At 47.8% G+C, this 21,021-nt stretch overlaps 2 protein-coding genes, 1 long non-coding RNA gene and 2 other non-coding genes across 14 annotated transcripts in view; 1 reads left to right on the top strand and 4 right to left on the bottom strand.

Annotated features, from left to right (window-relative positions):
• Positions 1-11,044, bottom strand: part of Baz2a (bromodomain adjacent to zinc finger domain 2A) — a 35,706-nt gene extending 24,662 nt beyond the window's left edge. For 3 of the 9 annotated variants that reach the window (XM_021173612.2, XM_029482201.1, XM_029482200.1), the window contains exons 1-2: positions 10,865-11,044; positions 5,949-6,092 (exon numbers count right to left, since the gene is read on the bottom strand). The gene's annotated coding sequence lies outside the window, so the exon portion shown is untranslated. Of the gene's footprint in view, positions 1-5,401; positions 5,923-5,948; positions 6,093-9,115; positions 9,372-9,787; positions 9,856-10,864 lie in introns of those variants that run through there. The other 6 variants (XM_021173610.2, XM_029482199.1, XM_029482198.1 and 3 more) reach the window with 6 other exon arrangements.
• LOC110302853 lies at positions 9,332-17,172 on the top strand. 2 transcript variants are annotated; one of them, XR_003837748.1, is made up of 4 exons: positions 9,332-9,350; positions 13,006-13,110; positions 13,650-13,950; positions 17,034-17,172. It is a non-coding gene; the product is annotated as an uncharacterized LOC110302853 (long non-coding RNA). The 2 variants fall into 2 exon arrangements; XR_002378865.2 differs by lacking the exon at positions 9,332-9,350 and adding an exon at positions 11,596-11,646.
• Positions 12,359-18,980, bottom strand: Atp5f1b (ATP synthase F1 subunit beta). Its single transcript, XM_021173617.1, has 10 exons — positions 18,757-18,980; positions 18,135-18,317; positions 17,739-17,913; positions 17,168-17,289; positions 16,758-16,942; positions 16,202-16,360; positions 15,980-16,102; positions 14,273-14,485; positions 13,675-13,876; positions 12,359-12,619 (listed from the first exon to the last, which is right to left on the bottom strand). Exons 1-10 carry the CDS (start codon positions 18,881-18,883, stop codon positions 12,519-12,521), a joined length of 1,590 nt encoding a protein of 529 aa, XP_021029276.1. The 5' UTR covers positions 18,884-18,980; the 3' UTR covers positions 12,359-12,518.
• LOC115032198 lies at positions 17,025-17,096 on the bottom strand. Its single transcript, XR_003837855.1, has one exon. It is a non-coding gene; the product is annotated as a small nucleolar RNA SNORD59 (small nucleolar RNA).
• Positions 17,993-18,066, bottom strand: LOC115032199. The gene has a single exon (XR_003837856.1). It is a non-coding gene; the product is annotated as a small nucleolar RNA SNORD59 (small nucleolar RNA).
• Positions 18,981-21,021: the final 2,041 nt, after the last annotated feature.

The raw sequence follows: 21,021 nt of genomic DNA, 5'->3' as shown, positions 1-21,021 counted from the left end.
TGGTCTACATAGAGAACTCCAGGCCAGCTAGGGCTACATAGTTAGACCCTGGAAAATGTGGGATTACAGGTGAATATTGACATGTCAACTTGCTTCTCAGCATTTAAAAAAAAAAAAAAACCCTAATGTTTATATATATACAACAACAAAACTAAAGGAATCATATCACAAGTTGGTTTTCTGCCATAGTTCTTACACTTCACTGCCAAAGGAAGAGTTGTGTGTAGTTTTTTGGTAGAATATACTTTGCCCTTCCCTACCATGTTACAAGGTAGGGGAGACAACACAAGACACCACCAAATAGGAAACCGGGGCAGAAGGACTGCCCCCTTGGGCTACAGGAGTTGAAAGCCAGCTTGAGCTTGTGTGCTAAAGAGAAAGCCTTTAATCCCAGGACTAAATCACAGCAGAGGCAGGTAGGGCTCTGTGAACTGAAAGTCAGTCTGGTCTATGCTTCCCAGTTTTAAGCTAGCCAGGATCTCACACAATGAGATTATGTCTCAAGCAAACAAACAAACACTTTATTGACCTATCACCCTAGAGGGGAAAGGCCCTAAATTTCTTGATTTGTACATTCCTGCAGTGCTGTGGACTGAACTGAAGGCCCTCTACACACTAGGTAAGAGGCAGATAGATCTCTCTGCATTCAAGGCCAGCCTGGTCTACATGGAGTGTTTCAGGACAGCTAGGGGTACACAGAAAGACTCTGCCTCAAAAATAAAATAAAAACAAAGCCAGCCTGACTTACCTGAAACCCTATTGCCGAAATAAGGGGGCGGGGGGGGGACCCAGAAAACCTCTCTATATCCTAAAGTATAAAAACTCACTTTACTGTCTCACTTCACACACAGGCAAGATCACACACTATACCAATTAATAACTTTACATCACTCTAAGAGTAGGAGAATAAAAAAGGTTACTACCGCCGGGCAGTAGTGGTGCATGCCTTTAATCCCAGCACTCGGGAGGCAGAGGCAGGCGGATTTCTGAATTCAAGGCCAGCCTGGTCTATACGGTGAGTTCCAGGATAGTCAGGGCTATACAGAGAAACCCTGTCTCGAAAAACCAAAAAAAAAATACCAACCAAACAAAAAAAGGTGAACCAGGTGTTGGTGCACGCCTTTAATCCCAGTGGGGAGTTTGTAGCCAGCCTGGTCTACAGAGTTTCAGGACAGCCAGAGCTACACAGAGAAACCATGTCTTGAAAAACAAAAAAATAAACAAAAAAGAATGTTTTTACAACCAAACTCTTATTTCCACATCTTTTCCCTCTTTTAACTCCAACAAGAAAAATCAATTTCTACAGGCTAAAAACAGGAGAAGTGGTGGGGCTGATGAGGAGACTCAATGGTTAAAGGTACCTACTGTCAAAGCTGAATTCAAATCTACATGGTTGGATAGAACTGACTCTTGAAAGTTGTTCTTTAATCTCTACCCACACCCCGAGACAAACATAACTACTCCAGTACTGTATCTTTTAAATATGAAACCGGTAAAGCATAGCATGTGTGAGACCTTGAATTAAATTCCCAGCACACACACACACACACACACACACACACACACACACACAACCAGACAGCTGATATCACTCAGATGCCCTATACGGTCTTGGTCAGAAGAACCTGCCAGTCAGCATCAGAGAGGCAATGCCCACACAGCTGTTTCTGTTTCCAGATTGTCAGCCACCCCACTAAGAGCAATGATTCAATCTTACTTATAAAGATACCATTTTCACAAAAGTTACATACGCCTGCTCCTACCCTAGATCTTCAATCTATGGATTTATATGCAGCCAACAAGTTTCTGATAGAAAAATTGCAATCTCGGAGCTGGAGAGATGGCTCAGTGGTTAAGAACACTGACTGCTCTTCCAGAGGTCCTGAATTCAATTCCCAGCAACCACATGGTGGCTCACAGCCATCTGTAATGGGATTTGATTTCCTCTTCTGAATGTGTCTGATGACATCTCAAGTATACTCCTATAAGTAAATCTTTAAAAAAAAAAAAAGAAAGAAAAAAAAAGAAATATCACAATTTCAATGACAGGTGCATGTTTGCAGGGCACTTCAAATGATCTTCACATTTCCATTCTTGGTATTTCAAGTCGTGTCCCTAAGCAAACCCAAATGACAACAAAATAGGACGGAGCTAGGCATGGGGCACACACCTAATCCCATTCTGTGGGAAACAGAGACAAGCACATCTCTGTAAACTTAAGGCCAGCCTGGTCTACATAGAGAACTCCAGGCCAGCTAGGGCTACCTAATGAGACACTGTCTTAGGGGTGGTGGTGGATAGGAAAATTCAAACAAAAAACAAAATGGAGAGGTATAGATCACAGTGATATCACTTTATCCTTTAGAGAAAAAAAAAATCTCTTGGTTAGACCAGGTAGAGTGGAGTCTGTTCTGTAATCCCAACATCTGAGAGGTAGAAGTAGGATTACTCCCAATTTAAAGCCAACATAAACTTCAAATGCTTAGTTCTAGGCCAGTCTGATCCTGGTATAAGAAAAAAAACAAAAACAAAAAACAAGTCTCTGTGTTGCAATGACATAAACTTTAAGTCTGACACTCAGAAGGCTGAGGCAGGTGGATCTCGGGAGTATGAGGCCAGCCATGTCTACTCAGGGAGTTCTAGGACCCTGTCTCAAAACAAAAATTAAAAACAAAACAAAACAAACAAAAACCCAGAGGGGCTGGAGAGATGGCTCAGTCATTAAGAGCACTGACTGCTCTCTTCCAGAGGTCCTGAGTTCAATTCCCATTGACCACATGGTGACTCACAACCATCTGCAATGGGGTCTGATGCTCTCTTCTGGTGTGTCTGAATGTGAATACATAAAATAAAATAAAGCTTAAAAAAAATCTGGCCGGGCATGGTGGCACATGCCTTTAATCCCAGCACTTGGGAGGCAGAGGCAGGTGGATTTCTGAGTTTGAGGCCAGTCTGGTCTACAAAGTGAGTTCCAGGACAGCCAGGGGCATACAGAGAAACCCTGTCTCGAAAAAAACAAAAAATCTCAGCTGAGCAATGGTGGTACACACCCCGTTTTTTAAAAAAAAATTATTTTATTTTTTCTGCATTGGAGTTTTGTTCATCTGTAGGCCTGTGTGAAGGTGTCAGATCCCCTAGAACTGGTACCCAGGGCTGCAGACAGTTGTGAAATGCCATGTGGGAGCTGAGAATTGAACCCCAGTGCTCTGGAAGAGCAGCCAGTGCTCTTATCTGCTGAACCACCTCTCCAGACCCTGTAGACCAACAATTAAAAATAACAAAAGCATGTTATTTTGGGATGGAGAAATGGCTCCTCAGTTAAGCGCTGTTCTTCCAGAGGACAGGAGTTCAGTCCTCACATTCACAACTATTTTGTAACCCCAATCCAGCAATCCAAACCCTGCATCAGGACTCTATGGGCTGGCTCCAGGCACACATGCAGCAAAAGACCCATACACATAAAGTACAAAAACAAAAACAAAAAAATTTAAGGAAAAAGAAAAAAACCCTACCCTTCAAGAAATATTCTTTTGGGGGCTGGAGAGATGGCTCAGTGGTTAAGAGCACTGGTTCTCTGCTCAAAGTCCTAAGTTCAATTCCCAGCAACCACATGGTGGCTCACAACCATCTGTTATGGGATCCGATGCCCTCTTCTGGTGTGTCTGAAGACTGACAGTGTACTCACAAACATAAATGTTTAAAAAAGGGCTGGTGAGATGGCTCAGTGAGTAAGAACACCCGACTACTTTTCTGAAGGTCTGGAGTTCAAATCCCAGCAACCACATAGTGGCTCACAACCATCCGTAATGAAATCTGGCTCCCTCTTCTGGTGTGTCTGAAGACAGCTACAGTGTACTTACATATAATAAATAAATAAATAAATAAATCTTTTTTAAAAAATGTTTAAAAAAAAGAGAAAGAAAGTGTCTTGTATAGATGAAAGTTACATCATGATAGCAAATTCCCCTAATTAGTTCTGTAAAAGGTAAAACTTCCAGGAACCTAAGTCAACGAAGAGGTTTCCCTGCAGGACTAGACTAGAATCACCACTGAGGAACAAGCTTAACACTCTCATTAGTAATAATAATCAGTCCCCATCCCTATATACAAATCATAAGTACACATCTTCCCTCTTTCCCTTCTTCCACATCTCATAAGTATCTCTCCACAAGCGTATTTGCTCCGATGATTTGCAAAAAAGAAAACTGTCATGCTTAAAAATATTAAGGATCAAGAAAGCCACTCTAATTCCATAAAGATCTCAAGTACTCTTGGCAGCTTTCTACACTCAATCTGCACTGCTTGTTCTGAATAGTGATCACTGCTCATGATAACTCACTTTGATTCTCTATGACTTCTAACTTGGGCCAGGAGTGGGGTCCAGAAGAGACAGTGTACAAAGGAGGACCAAGATCAGTGGGTCAACTATAGTTGATCGACTACTAGATGACAAATGAATACTAGAGTGGAAAAAGTCTAACGTTTGGCAGATCCAAGCTTGCCCAGAAGGCTTCAGAAAATGAAACCAAATCAGATTAAAATGGTCATTTCAAAACAACAAGAGACGCAGCATCGAACGCACAGCTGCCATTTCCCGGCCACTTCCTGCGGGAGGCTGGGGGAGGGGCAGTTTGTGTACAGATGGAGGTGGTGGAAGCTATCGCCCCCACCAACACCACTCCCCCGAAGGATACAAATCCCTCACTCCTGTAAGCTCCACAAAGGATGCCTGCTATTGGCATTGACTTGTGCAAGTCGGGAACGCCGGGAAAGAAAGGGATGATGCGAGAGCACCGTCTCTCTACGGAAACGGGGATCCCCTTTGGATAGGATTTCCTTGGGAAGGAATCCCTCTTTATTCTTCCCCTCAGTTTTCGGCCCTACTCAAACCTAGACGCCAAGTATGAGTTGTATCAACCCCCATCTCCAGAGTCGGGGATTCTCCCGGGGCTCCAGGGCCCCAAGTCAGGCCAGCACGACCGACAGCCAGGCCCTCTCCACGACCCGGAGAACAGAAACCCGAGGCTCTCCGGGGAGTCACCGCGGAGTCACCCCCACTCACCGCGGCCGAAACCCCTGTCCGCACGAGCCTCAGGTGTAGCCCACCGCGGGAAGCCCCGCGTCCATCCCCTGCACGCCCGCGACCCCGCCGCCCCAGGAGGTGGAGCCCTCCCGGGGATTCCGCCGCCACTGGATGGGTCTCCACCCCAGCCGAGCCCGACCGCCACCTCCACCTCAGGGGGCCTCGTCAGCCGCCACCCGCGCCCGGCCGGGGTCTCCCAACCGCTCGGCGGCGTCCCAGCGAGGAGAAGCCCCGGTCACCTGAGGCGCCAGCTGCCTAAGGAACTCCCGCGGACACCGGGCGCCCGACCCTCGGCCCCCGGTCGCACACCCTACAAACCTGAGGCGACGGCGTCCGGCCCGGTCGGGGCTCGCTTCTCCCCGGGGGACGGGCGGTTCACATGGCCAGGCTCCGGGCGCCAGGAGGGAGGAGACGCCCGCGGGAGAGGGGTGCAGAGTGCGGGGTCTGGGAGGGGGAAGGGGGTCGCGGTTCAACCGCGGGGCCTGAGCTGAGCCAACATGGCCGGCAGGGGAGGAGTAAGCCGGAGAGGGCGGGGAAACGGGGCAGGCGGCACCGCCCACCAGCGCCGCGGCCGCCGGGTCCTAGTGCCTGGCCCCTTCGTCTCAGATCCGAATCTGGGTCCTAGTGCCCAGAATCCCTCCCAGCAGGTTCCTGCTTCACCAGCATCTCATTGAGGGTTGGAGTCTTGCTTCACGCAGGTCAAATCGAAAGGTGAGCTATATCTCAGGGTTAACCATAACGGCTAGAGCACATTTCTAGGACCATTTCGGGGCTGTTTATTTCCTCAGCAGGGTGGTAATGAAAAAGTGGAAGTTGATACATAGGGAGCGATTTTACAGGGATGAAAAGGAAGCAGTATACTCACCTATGTCCTGTAGGGACAACCTGGTCCTGCCTGGATCACTGCTTTCCTGGTGTCATCTGCAGGACCTTGGTCGTTGGAGAGAATCCTGCACATGGGGAAAGGAGACTTGGCTCTGGCTCCACACAGTCAAGATCTGAATCTAGCCTAAATGTGGCCAAAGAGTAGAAGATAAGCAGTAAGATAACAAAAAAAAAAAAAAGTCCCAAATATTTTTCTGTTCCCATACCTTTTCTTTTTATTTTTTGGTTTTTCAAGACAGGGTTTCTCGGTGTAGCCCTGGCTTGTCCTGGAACTCACTCAGTAGACTGGCCTCGAACTCAGAAATCTGCCTGCCTCTGCCTCCGGAGTGCTGGGATTAAAGGCGTGCACCACCACTACCCAGTTCCCATACCTTTTCCAACAAGGCTACATGGCTGTGTTCTTTGGAGAACTGGAAGTCTCTAGACAGGAATTATAGCTTAGCTTTCATCTGAATGTGTATTGCAGGGAGCCAAGATGGGAAACAGTGTTGTATGTTACAGCTTTTTCTTTTCAATTCCTACTTCTCACTCACTAGATGAAGAAATCAAGACCCACAGAAGCTCACCGACCTGTTCAAAGTCACACATAATTAAAATATGATGAGAAGGGAACTTCATTCCCCTTCCTTCCAATTCAAGACTTCTGGCTTCATAATTCCCATTCAAATCAATGAAATGTAGTTTTAGAATGTAAACAATTGCCTAAACTATGCAAAGCTAAGTCTGAAGACTTAGAAAGAGCGACACACAAACGAGATTCTGGCTGTTTTTGAGGTGTCAACAAATACATTTTTCTCTGGGGGATCCCAAGAGATTGGAAATCTGGGTGTGGACAGAGTCTGATTGAACCAAATCAGCAGTCTAAAGTCAATGTTTTTACACCAGAGAGGGAATCTGAGTGTGGGAGATGTTTTACCCACCCATCATTATAAATAGTTCAGATAGGTTTCAAAAGGAAGATCTCTTTAAGATAAGCCAACAATGTGGGCTCAGCACATGGTTCCTCTCCCTCAACCGAGGTAAGTAGATTACTAAGGGAAGGAGGAGACAGAACAAAATCTCTCTCCCCTGTCAAAATGAGTTTATAAAGTCAGTCACGGCAACCTACGCCTGTAATTCATTCCTACACTGAAGAGGCATAGATGAGAGGATCGCCCTGTGAGCTCAAGGCCAGCTTGGTCTACAAATCCAGTTCCAGACTAGTCAGGACTTCATTGTGAGACTTTGTCTGGAAAAAACACAAAAGGGCAAAGGTCGCCTGGGGGCATACACCTTATCCTTCTTTTTTTTTTTTCTCTGTATAGCCCTGGCTGTCCTGGAACTCACCCTGTAGACCAGGCTGGCCTCGAACTCAGAAATTCGCCTGCCTCTGCCTCTCGAGTGCTGTGATTAAAGGTGTGTGCCACCATGCCCGGCTCACCTTATCCTTCTAAAAGCCCACTAACCTCAACGCCCTGGAGAAAGGAGAAGTAAATTTAGGCCAAAAAAAAAAAAGAAGTGTGGCGCACGCCTTTAATTCCAGCACTCGGGAGGCAGAGGCAGGGTGATTTCTGAGTTCGAGACCAGCCTGGTCTACAGAGTGAGTTCCAGGACAGCCAGGGCTATACAGAAAAACCCTGTCTCAAAACAAACAAACAAACAAAAATGTGTAACCCCACCACCACCAAGAAAAAAAAAAAGCTTAGGTTGGAACTGGCACCTAAGGAGAGGAGAGGGAAGAGACAGGTTTAGAGGAAAGCTAGTATCTTTCTGTCCTCTCCCTTTTCCAGGGCAGATGACTCTTCCTACCTCCCACCCGGGGCTAACCAGTTTGAGACATGGCACGCAGAGGAGGAGCCTGCGCCAGTCAGAGGTCCGTGACCACGCCCCTTCGCTTCATCACCACACACCCACACACACCCACCGCTGGCTCCGGAAGAGCCGGTTACTCCTGTGCCCCACTGTCCCCACCCCTTCCGAGCCCCAGGCCTAGTAACCTCGGCTACTTTTAGGCCCAAACCCAGCCCTGAGCCAGTAAAGAGGTAGGATAGAAGACCACCAGAGATTAGAAGAGGAAAAACAGGGCATAATACGTCTTTTCATCTGGTACAGAAGGGCTTCTATCGCTTTATCCCACCTAGGCTGCGATCTTCCCTACTCTCTGAAGGATAAAGGTGGGCAGGGAATACGCCCCAAAGCTTTTTACTTTTTGCCAGGTGCCTTGACATACAACACTTGTGACACGCCCCCCCCCCATGCCAAATCTCAACGCAAAAAAGCGGACTTGATCCCATGTGTCCCCAAACATTTGTCAATCCCCATACAATGTGGCTGGTTAGCCAACAAGCCTCCCTTCAAGAAGCTACTCCAAAGAGAAAGGGGCCAACGGTCATTTTATTAGCAACCTGTGAGAAGAGTGTCTGGGGAACAGACTGAACCTCCCACAAAACAAGCCAGAGGATGATGAGACATGAGTTGGGGATAAACGGCCTTCTCACCCTCCAAGTTCCTGCTGTACCTCCCTGTCTCTGGGTCAGCTGTCATTGTGCCAGCCACTCTGGAGCCAGATGGCTGGGGCTATGCGATGGTGGTATGCATCCTAGCTGTATCTTCCCTTTCCTCTTCAAGACACTCCAAGGATCCAACCTTAAGCACTACAGGACACACACACACACACTGCGCCCCTCCCAGCACCTTTAGTTGAGACTCAGAATAGTATAAGACAAACCCTGACACCCATTCTCCTAATTCTGGAGGCAGGGGCATTAGAGAAGGAGCTCGGGGCTCAGCTGGATGGAAGGAGTTGGCGGAAGGAGTATTCCCTATTGAAGGTAGGGTAATTAATAAGACCTCCCACTCAATGACTGAACTGATCTTGCCTTAGCCACAGCTCTTGGCCCTGTAGCAATTCCCATTGGTTCCTTTTCGGAGGAGACAATCTCACCGTATTTTGGTAAGGTTAGGTTCTCTCGTAATATGCCAAAAAGATTATAACCCCTCCCCTTCTCCAAGTGGGTCTGCGCCCCTCGGATCTAGTCTCCAAATTCCCCAACGGACAGCTCCATGGTAGGCATATATGACAGTGACATCTCGGGGTTTTTTTGTTTGTTTTGTTTTGTTTTCTGGGAGTAACCTGAAATAGAGAAGGTCGGGCTTCCTTTGCCTTACCCAGCACCCCCAATCCCTTAGAGACTTGGCCCCAGTCTTGTTCTGCCGCAACAGCCGCTGAAGCGGAGTATCACAAGGTTCCCGCAGCGCCGCTGCCCCCGGCGCCGGGACTAGGGGGAGGGGCCAGCTCCAGCGGGGCCGAGCGCCCTTCCCACCGAGATCAGGGGGCGGTGCTCGGGTCCGACCCCAAACTCCGCAAGAAAAGCTTTAGGTGGGACTTAGCTGAACTTGAAGGGTGAGCGGAGCAGGGCGGACAGCGCCCGTAACGTGCGTCGTACCCCCCGCCCCCCGCACTACCAGGAGAGGGGTTGGGGTGGCGGTTATCCGCCCCCCCCCCTCCGGGGTTAGGATGGCGTGGGAAAGCGCTAGTTCCAGAGAAGAGGAGGCGAAACCCAGACCGCCGGAGAGCTTTCTGGCGAGAGAGGCGCGGGGGAGGGGAGATCCAGGGCCGGAATAGGAGGGGTTCTCCCGGGAGAGGATGGCGGAGAGGCGTGAGAAGCCTCCGGATCCCGGGCGCAGAGGACAGGGGAGGAACGGGCGAGGAGGCAGGGCGGGGGAGAGAGCAAGGGCAGCCGGCGCAGGGAAGGTCAGAGCTTGGATCCCAGGGGAGGAAACGGCTGCGGGGACGCCCTGCCCTGGACCCCGGGCCTGGAGGCGGATGCCGGGCCTCACCTGAAGCAGGGCCCGGCCGGGCGGCGGCGGCGGCGCAGGTGGCCGAGCCGGGCGGCGGCGCCTCCTCCCCCAGCCCGAGGCCGGCGGTGGAGGGGGGGGGGTGGCGCTTAAAGGGGCAGGAGCCACCCGGGTGAGGACGAGCGCTCAGGGACGGCTGTCGCGAAGGCTCCGCTGGGGGAGGGGACGGCGGGTGGCGTCTCCTAGGGGCCAGAACCAGGAAGGATCCCAGATGCAGGAAAAGACAGAAACTTCTACGGCGTAGTTGGGGACAGCGGTGGGTCTGAACTGGAGTACTTGAAGAGCTCTTTTTGCCGGCACGGGGCGCTAGCTAAGACTTATTCACAAAGGAGGCTGGAGAGACAGTGGGAGCCACAAAGATTCAAGGAGGCCTAGGAGAGCAGGAGAGGGAACTCAAGGCCGAGAGCATGTCGGGGTCACGCACAGCGCCCTGCTAGGTAAACAGGCTTCTCCCGGCTCTATCCGTACTACAGCTGTACAAATCTGGAATCAGGAATCCACAGAAGCAAAACGCTCTCTGTCCTGTCAATGGTGAAGGCCATCCGTAACAGGGTCGTGAGGCTGATGCAGGGCTAAGAATCGGCTTTATTCATTGCTCGGTTTGGCCCCAGCCACCACCACCACCCTTGCAGCAACCTCTGGGGCAACAGGAAGCAGCTGCTCAGTGCAGCCCCGACCCGGTGGTGGGTTAAAGGGGGGAGGAAGAAACACCGAGAGAAACTAGGGGGAGGGGAAGCATCTCTTACAAGACTAAGACTGGACTAGTAATGAATACAGTAAAATACTAGTCGAATCTCTGCACTTAAATTGGAGCGGGGGGGGGGGGGTTCAAGGTTGAGGAAGGAAGCCCTAACCTAAGATACAACCCCAGGCTCTTCCTTAGAGCTGGAGCTTGCCAATGTTCAGCAGCTCACCAGCTAAGCCCCGTGTCCCCCCACAGTCCATTTCCCCTCCTTCACCCCCCAAAAGAGCAAAGGTTAGGCCCCACCCCTGCTGAGTCAGCCAGGGAGGGAGCTGGGCATCCCTCAGGCCTTTCCCAGGGGCAGCTATCATACTTACCCATGTCAGGCTGGCAGGACTCAGGATTAGGACCCAGATTCTCACTGCCCTTGGGTCTCGCTTCAATTGAAGGCTACTGTTGGATCCTGCCCAACTATGGGCTGGGAACTCGAAAACCCCAAAAAAGCCAATGTATGTATGCTTCCTGCGAACCACACAGCCTGAACTGCTGTAGGGTGATGTCCCTGTATGACAGACTGGGGTGGGAGGGAGGAGGGAAGGGCGGGGCTTTCATTGGGTGGAGAGAGGGAGGAGGCGAGGACCGGGCCGACGAGGAGAAATATGGAGGAAGGTTAGAACTATATTAATACTTTAGGACTGTGGTTGAAGGGGACAGTAAAGGATGAAGGAAACAGAGTTACAGCTAGCGAGAGAGAAAGGTTCTCTACAAACCTTAGAGAACACGAACACCGGGATGGAAATGACCTTTAAAATATCAGTTTCCAAGTCTGTATTTGGGTGACAAAGCAGAAAGAGGTGACCTGTGTACTCTTAGGTCTTTTTGCCGACTCGAGTCAGGATCTGGAGCTGTCCCCACCCGATAACAGCATTTCCCCCAACCCAAGCTCCAAGAGCAAACTACCAAGAACAGGCAACTCAGGGGCGCCACCTTCTGTCCTGATCTTGACACAGGAGGGCCCGGAGCCAAGGACGTCATAGACAGATGGGAAGCTCAGGCCTCTACTCCACCCCAGGAACCTTTCCCAAAGCCCTTCAGGTCACAGCTCAGAATTGGGAGTTGAGCTGTCCAGAGCTCTACCCCAAGTGGACAACTTTACAAGGTGAAACTTATAGATGTAGGCTCCTCCCCAGGCCAACTCCAGCTGGTTTGTAAAGTCATTAGATGATAGAAATACCTCCTTGCAAATAGCCTTAAATAGATCTCAAAATGGTGAGATTGCAGGTCTTGTAGTCTCAAATGCTTCCACAAGAGGCCACTAGCTGGGCTCAAACACGTTGTAAGGCACAAAATACATCCTAGCATAGTGTGTGCTAAGGCACCCATTTTTATGAAGAGGAAGTACTGCTTTTCAAAAGTCCCAATGGCAACAGTATAAAGATTACTCTTTGTAACACCACAGAAGCCTTAAAATTTTTTCATAAGGGATCTTAGGAGACCTCATTTTTTTTTCCCTGAAGACTCAAACACAAACATGCACAGCTAGGCTTGTTCAAATTTCTGGCAATATATTAGGAATTTTCTGAATGAGTACCTAGACAAGACCCTCAATTGTGACAGATATTCAACATTTCCTAAAAACGTAATCCCTGTCTTGAATAATTTATCTATTTTCCCCAGGGGAAAAACACTTTAGTGATAATTGGAGCAAAAACCAAAGCTGAGCCTATTATGAAACACAAGGCCCATAGAATCTCATTAATAAATTGATCTTTTTAATAATAATTCTGTTTCTAACAATGATTTCCTAAATGTGGCCTACCACTGTGAGCTCAATTATAAGCTGCTTCAGAAGCAACATAAACAGACATAAATGAGGGGTATATACTTTATTGAAAACTTTAAATACTCTTCAGAGAGAACATCACATCTTCAATCAAGGCTCTTGTATGGCCTGCATGGAAACCTGAGCTCTCACTCGATATGGAGAGATCAGTGCAGTGCCGCGTTTGGCCCGAGTTTGGCTGGAGTCCCTCACGACCCGTGCTCTTCTGCCAGCTTATCAGCCTTTGCGACGGCTTCTTCAATGGGTCCCACCATGTAGAAGGCTTGTTCTGGGAGATGGTCATATTCACCTACATAGGGGAAAACATAGTAAGAAGTTGAGTTATATCAGCTTCCTGCAGCACGTACACCTCACCACTTGAGCCCACTGTGAAACCTCATCATGCAAGGAAACTTCAACTTCCACGTGAAATTTACTTTTTGAGGTGGGGGTGTGTTCCTGGCTGGCCTGGAAATCAAGCCCCTAGATCTATTTAGGAGTCCCAGCACTAAAGGTGTGCATCATATCCACCCCTTCCAAGTATAATTTTTTTTAAAGATTTATTATGTGTAAAGTGTTCTGCCTTCATACCAGTGTATGTGTAATTTAAGACAAGATGTAGTAGATCAAGAATATAAGTTTGGGGCTGGAGTGGTGGCTTAACACTGACTACTGCTTTCTCACCTCTAATTACAGGGACCAGATGCCACTTCTAACCTCCACTGGCTGTTCTGTGAGGACCTAACTCCATACAACACTCAGACACACAGCACTTAAAACCCGTAATTTGCTGCACCTGAGGTAAAATTCTCACTTTCAACTCAGTGACATGGGACAGTTATGGACTTTAATGGTATACTTTTAAAGTATAGACAAGGGAGCTAGAGAGATGGCTCAGAGGTTAAGAGCATAGACTGTTCTTCCAAAGGTCCCGAGTTCAATTCCCAGCAACCACATGGTGGCTCACAACCATCTGTAATGGGATCTGACGCCCTCTTTTGGAGTGTCTGAAGAAAACTACAGTGTACTTAGATATAATAAATAAATCTTTAAGAAAGAAAGGTAGGTTGGGGCTGGTGAGATGGCTCAGTGGGTAAGAGCACCCGACTGCTCTTCCAAAGGTCCAGAGTTCAAATCCCAGCAACCACATGGTGGCTCACAACCATCCGTAACGAGATCTGGTGCCCTCTTCTGGAGTGTCTGAAGACAGCTACAGTGTACTTACATATAATAAATAAATAAATCTTTAAAAAAAAAGAAAGAAAGAAAGGTAGGTATCATTTCATTTGATCATGTTAGAATGAGAAGATAGGCTTGTTTTCTCTCACTTTTATGGCTAGGCTTGATAAAAGGAAAACACCTCACCTGCTAAGATCTGCTGGAACCCTTTAATGGTCTCCTTCAAGGGCACCAGCTTTCCCATGTGACCCGTGAAGACCTCGGCAACTTGGAATGGCTGAGATAAGAAGCGCTGGATCTTTCTTGCCCGGGACACAGTCAATTTATCTTCCTCAGAAAGTTCATCCATACCCAAGATGGCAATGATGTCCTGGAGAGATTTGTAGTCCTAAAAGCAAGCAAGATGAAAGGACAGAGTTAAGTGCCTACACCTTCAGAAGGTCCAGGAAGCCGTCAACCAAGGTTAGTGTCATATTCTGCCTATTCAACTAGGTTAGAAAACAACTGATTATTTTTTTGAGAAAGAGTTTCTTTGTGTAGCCTTGGCTATCCTTGTAGATCAGGCTGGCATTAAAGATGTGTACCACTACTGCTAGTCTGACAACTGTATTCTAAGGGTGAAGTAGAGTACCCTGAAACTGGGGACACCTCATCAGCAGTATCAATCCATTCTCAACTTTCCTTGTTCACACAAATGACTTCAGGAAAAAAAAAATCTAGTCCTTATAGAGGTCTCAAATCCCTTACAATTTGATGGCCATTGACTCTGAGGATAGACACTCACCTGCAGGATTTTCTGCACTCCTCGGGCAACATCATAATGCTCATTGCCAACAATGTTGGGATCCATAATTCGAGAGGTGGAGTCCAGTGGATCCACAGCTGGATAGATGCCCAACTCAGCAATAGCCCGGGACAGCACAGTGGTAGCATCCAAATGGGCAAAGGTGGTTGCGGGGGCAGGGTCAGTCAGGTCATCAGCAGGCACATAGATAGCCTAGAGTCAAGAACCCAGGAGATCAGCAGTAACCCCACTCCTGCTTAAGCCTGCCCTTTTCATTCCCCTCTCAAAATCAAGGTCTTTTTTTTTTCTTGGCATCTCTGGGACTGGATTAAGCTATGGACTCCCTTTATCTGGGTCAGCATACTATGCCAACACTTTATTGTGATGGTACCAACTTTTATTTATGTTGTGCTCTTAAAAGATGTTCCTGCACTGCAATAGCTAATTGAATATGACCACGAGGGTGCATGGTAAGGTCTGTTTAGCATCATTATCTTGCTTATGTGTTGTTTGTTGCTTGCTTATTATGTGCCTTGGAACACACAACACACAAGCAAGATAACAATGAAAGCTAGATGTAGCAGCTCCGGTCTATAATCCCAACTCTTAGCTGCCAAACAGAGCTGAATAGAAAGTGAGTACCAGGCCAGCTAGAAGCTGCACAGGCAGATCTAATGTCAAAAACCGCACAACAATATTTTCATTGTGCACCATATGCACGACTGAGCCTGCAGAATGTACCCAAGGGGTCGGACTGATCCTCGCCAACTGCAATGACAGGTGGCTGTGAGCCACTACTAGGTACTGGGAATAGAATCCCAGAAATTATTACTATTATTATTATTGCTTTCTTTAAGACAGGGTTTCTCTATGTAGCACTGGTTGTCTTGGAATTGGTCCTAGACCAGTCTGACCTCAAACTTGGAGATCTGCCGGCCTCTGCTTCCTGTGGGCTACCACCACCTGCCTACAGAAAGTATTTTTAACTACTGAGCCATCTCTTCAGCCCCAGTACCTTAGAATTACTTAAGAAAATGTCCCATTTTCTGGTGTGAGACAGTGTCAGATAGTGAAGTTAGGCAGGAATTCACTATGTAGGTGGAAATAGCATTGAGTTCCTGATCCTTCTGCCTCTGTTTCCCATGTGCTAAGATCCCAGGTATATGTATGTAATACCACGCCCAGCTAATGAGCATTTGTTTCTAACTTAACCTTTACAATCTAGCATACAAATACATAATCTTTTAAAATTTATTTATTTTATACATGAGTGCTCAATCTGTATATATGCCTTCATGCCAGAAGATCCCATAACAGGTGGCTATGAGCTACCATGTAGTTGCTGGGAATCAAACTCAGGACCTCAAGAAGCAACACTGGCTGTCCTGGTACTCTACATAGAGCAGGTTGGCCTCAATCAGAGATCCACCTGCCCCTGCCTTCTAAGTGTTGGGATTAAAGGCAAGTGCCATTTCACCTAGCACATGATTTTTGTACATCTCCACGCCCCAGACCGACCATGTTTACTGTGTATGCAGGTACCCATGGAAGCCAAAAGAGGGCGCCATGTCTCCTGAGCTGGAGTTACAGATGGTGAGCCACCTGACGGGCACTGGGCAACCTGAAGCATTCTTAATTGTGAACTATCTCTCTAGCCCCAAGTATAATATGGTGTTATTATCTCCCTAGTTTGGTTTTTTTCCTTACCTGCACCGAGGTGATCGATCCCTTCTTGGTGGTGGTGATCCTTTCCTGCATTGTACCCATGTCAGTGGCTAGGGTAGGCTGGTAGCCTACAGCAGAAGGGATTCTGCCCAACAAGGCAGATACCTAAAAGACAAGTAAAGAATAAGGGTCTTAGGTGTCTACATTTTTCTTCTAATATGCCCAACTGGCTCAACAAAGCAGGCCTTGAGGCTTCCCTCCTACCTCTGAGCCAGCCTGAGTAAAGCGGAAGATGTTGTCAATAAACAGCAGGACATCTTGGCCCTCCTGGTCTCTGAAGTATTCAGCAACGGTCAAACCAGTCAGAGCTACCCGGGCTCGAGCGCCAGGTGGTTCGTTCATCTGCCCATATACCAACGCTACCTGTAAAACATACACAAGTCAGAAAAGACAGCAGAGTAGTAAGGAAGCCACATAGAAATCCAAGATTCCCAATCAGAGAGAAGAGAGAGACACCACTAATGGGATCTTCCACTGGATGCCAATGTTTCTGTTTGCAACCTTCATGAAATTGAGAACACTGGAAATAATTTCTAAACTAAAAATAAGACTGAGATATGTGAGTGGCTTCCATTCTACACCTTTAAATCAGCTTTCAAATTGGATTACTTACTTATCAAAAAAGTCTAGAAATATCTCACACCAGAGAAATGTACATTGGTATTCTGGAAAATGGTGGTGGGAAGACAACTATTTTGTTTATAGAACCCGGGGCTCATCACATCAAACATAACACATTAGTTTTCTGAATGGAGCTCACCTTGGAAGTGGCATCTTTTAGGTTGATAACACCAGATTCAATCATTTCATGGTACAAATCATTGCCCTCACGGGTCCTCTCACCAACACCAGCAAATACAGAGTAACCGCCATGGGCTTTGGCCACATTGTTGATTAGCTCCATGATCAGCACTGTCTTTCCCACGCCAGCACCTCCAAAGAGTCCTAGTTTAAGAAGAAATAGTTCAGATCTCTGCAGTTCCAAATTACACAGCCTTCAAAAACGGTTCAGTTCTGTCCGTTTTCCCCTTCTCAGGAACGGCATCTGGCTTCAGCAAATTCAGAAGAACGAAAGTCAGAAGCTGATCATCAATGAAGGCTGTCAAACTCTCAAAGATGGGTCTCCATGCTATACTGTATTTGGAAAACATGGACCAAAAACCAACATACCGATTTTCCCACCCTTGGCGTATGGGGCCAGCAGATCCACAACCTTTATCCCAGTCACCAGAATCTCCTGCTCAACGCTCATCTCTATGAACTCAGGAGCCTCAGCATGAATAGGAGCGAATCTGTAAGATTCAAGGGGGGAAAGGGTCAGAACCCAGGCACCATTCGCAAAAGCCACAGTCAAGTCTAATCTTGTCCAAGTTAAGCTGTCACGGACATCATCTCTCTGCAATAAAAAATATTGTCTCAAGAACAAATAATCCTCTTTTTTGATATTTTCCTTTTACTGAACTTAATATAACAAAGTTTCTTTATATACCAGTAAGAAAATAAAGACCTGTACATTTTAGAGAATCCATAATGTAACACAGCTTTAAAAAAAGTAATAGGGGGTTCTATGTAGCAAGTTTTCAACAATCCAAACTTCTGTATCTTCATTTTCAACAACTGAATACAACAGAAATGGAGGTAATACTGTAGGAAAACGTTGCTTTACTACCAGTTATTACCTCATTGTGTACAACTGCAAGAAAAGGTTCCCATGTTCACAAATGCAGTGAGAGAAACTTACTGTTTGGTTTTGATAGGACCTCTCTCATCAATAGGTTCTCCAATGACATTCATGATTCTGCCCAAGGTCTCAGGACCAACAGGTATTTTGATTGGTGCCCCTGAATCCAGTACTTTCTGGCCTCTAACCAAGCCTTCAGTGCCATCCATAGCAATAGTTCTGACCGTGCTCTCCCCTGTCAATCAGCATTAACACGTTATAAGCACCAAAACCTAACAGTATGTAATGAAGGGTGATGGAAAGCAAACAGGCCTCCCTCTCAGCACCTGAGTGTGGCTTCAGCAAACTCAGAAGAACGAAAGTCATTTGGTAAAGTCATCACAGACGGGAGATGGCACGATCTTGTGTTATTTAAGCCTAACAAGCTCTTTCCCACCTCTAAAACGTCCTACTTACCTAAATGCTGGGCCACCTCCAAAACCAGTCTGCTGTCCCTGCCTTGCACTTCCAGGGCATTTAGGATGGGTGGTAATCCCTCATCGAACTGGACGTCCACCACAGCGCCGATGACTGCCACGATTCGCCCGGTGGCAGTGCCTGCCTTCGGGGCCGCAGACGCCTGCGCCGCATAGTCTCTGGCTAGCAGACAAAAAAGGTATTGGAAGGCGTTAGTGTTAGGACAGCTTAAGGTCACCCGAATCCCGGATTTATCCCCCGAGGGAAGGTTAGTGGAGCCCAGACTAAGTCTCCTGCAAGATAGGAAGAAGTGTGGAGAAGGGCACGCTGCAATTGGGAACCCACCCGCACTGCTTTCCCGACCTCGTGCACAAAACCGCCATTATTCTCGAGTTTGGTATCCCCCTCAAAACCTCAAGGTCAAGGCAGCTGCCCGCCACTCTAGCCTCACAAAATGGGACGCTGCTGGTTCGATCAACGCTCCCACGGGCGACTGTCCTTGCACTCCGCGGCTGGACAGTAGTCCGCTGCCCCGGGATCCTTATGGAGAACGGATCCGATAGGCCCAAGCTCAAGGTCACAGGGAGAAGAACCGAACTAGCTCCTCCAGGAAGGCGCTTACCAGGATGGACCCCGGCGGGAGCAGCTCGCAGTAGAAGCTGCGCCTGTGGCAGCGCCGCCGAAGGGCTGAGTCCCCGCAAGGCCCCGGAGGCCGAGGCCGAGGCCACACGCCCCACAAGACTCAACATGGCGGAGTCCGGGTGGAGACTGAGCGCCGAAGCGGTCCTCTCCGCCGGTCCTGCAGCTGGGGCGGGGCAACCTCCGCCGTAGGCACAGTCATTGGGTGATCTTGCTGTTCGTCATCACCACTAACGCTTCTATAGGGAAAAAAAAACTCGGAGCCTATCAGCTATTGGTCTAAACTGGTGCCAATCTGAAAAATCTCTTTTTTAATTGGAGGAGCCGCCCTCTAAGCCTCGAAACCTAATTGGGCCATAGGAACGTCAGTAGGAGAGGTTTTTGGCGGAACTACGTTGAAACAAAGGGGCGGGGTTCCGTTGAACGTGTGCACTAGGCCGTCTTTGACTGTCCTTGGGCCTTGGGTTAGGTGACAGCCGCTGAGGTTGAGTGGCGGCGTCCTGAAAATCAGGAACTTTCTGTGGCTCCAAAACGTGGGGTTTCCTCGACAGTAGTGAGGGTAGAAGTTTCCAGGCGGCCCAGCAGGTCCGAAACCTGGAGGCTCTTTATCATATAAATCCGTGCAACGAAAGAAACTAAAGCGACCCATCCTTCGACAGACGTTCTGCATCGAGGAGACAAGGTTATTTATTTATAACACTCCAGGGGTAATTTAGAGTCACCTGCTTATGTAAATAATTGCCCTAAGCAGACGTGCTGACAGAACCCTGTAATTCCAGAACTTGACAGGTGAAGGGTCAAGATTCCAGGAGCCCCTTGAGACCCTGTCTCAAACACAAAATGAAAGGTCAGAAGTAATAGACCTTGGCTGTGATCTGTGTGTGCAGAGATCCGTAAAGTAAAGTAAAGTAGAAAGGAAGAATATGCTAAACGAGCCTTTGCCTGAAACCACATTTCTTCAGTTTGGTTGTAGATAAGGCAAAAAAAAAAAAAAAAAAAAAAAACAACCCAACAACCCTATAGGGAGATGCCAGGTCTCAAAGGACTTTTGAATGAAAGTGGAGGCTGGTCAGAAGTGTGTGTTGCTCTGGGATGGAAAGTCACAGAATCAATGATATCCTTGCCTGAGATATTCACTTTATTCAGCGACAATGGCGATGGGGTGGAGCTCTAACAGGGAAACCCTTAGTCTTCCTATGAAAATACACAAAGTTGTACTATTGCACCTTTTTACTTCCTAGCATCCTCCAGTACTTCCCATTTTTCTGCATGATGATGAAAAAAGTTCTCAGTTTGACAGTGGAGAGAGCTAACAAAGGCTGTAGAGGGGAAAAAACAAACGCACCCATATCCTCATTACATGTATGTGTTATTGAAACAGTCTTGCTGTAGTTCAGACATGCCTTGGACTCAAGCAGTTATGCTATCTCAGCCTCCCCATTCCTAAGATAACATCTAATAACCTTGCTAAGTAACGAAGAGCTCAATGTAGGACAAGATGTTGCACTCCTGTGACACCAGCCCTTGAGAGGGGGAGGCAGGAGTTTAAAAATCATCCTGGGCTACACAATGAGTTGGAGGCCAGCCTACTGGATAACACTGCGTGGCAATAAGTAAAAAAATTCATAAAAATCAGACATAAAAGAACCAAGAAGAATGTCAGCATATGATTAGCAAGTAGAAAGGGGCCAAAGGGTAATAAGAGGATCAGAGGATGTAATGCAAAGAATCAAGAGGCTGTCTGGTGAGACGTCTCAGTGGATAAAACCATGCACTGCTCTCACAGAGGACTGGAGCTCAGTTCCTAGTATGCACATTGTGCAGCTGGCAACTGCCTGTAATTCCAGGGATCCAACACCATCTCCTGGCCTCTAGGAACACGGCACTCCTGTGCCCTCTGTCTTCACGGGCACCAGGCAAACAATGAATACAGGCAAATCACTGACTTATACAAATCAACATGAACCAAGAATCAGGGTGATAGCCAGGCATGGTAGCACACGCCTTTAATCCTAGCAGATTTCTGAGTTCGAGGCCAGCCTGGTCTACAAAGTGAGTTCCAGGACAGCCAGGGCTACACAGAGAAACCCTGTATAAAACAAAAACAAAAACAAAACAAGCAAACAACTCTTCTTCTTCTTCGGGAAAACACCAAATGGCGGATGACGCCGGTGCAGCGGGAGGGCCCGGAGGACCCGGGGGCCCAGGATTAGGAGGCCGCGGCGGCTTCCGCGGAGGATTCGGCAGC

This window comes from Mus caroli, chromosome 10 (genome assembly GCF_900094665.2).
Source record: "Mus caroli chromosome 10, CAROLI_EIJ_v1.1, whole genome shotgun sequence".
Lineage (NCBI taxonomy): Eukaryota > Metazoa > Chordata > Mammalia > Rodentia > Muridae > Mus > Mus caroli.
This window is presented reverse-complemented; position numbering and strand designations above follow the sequence as displayed.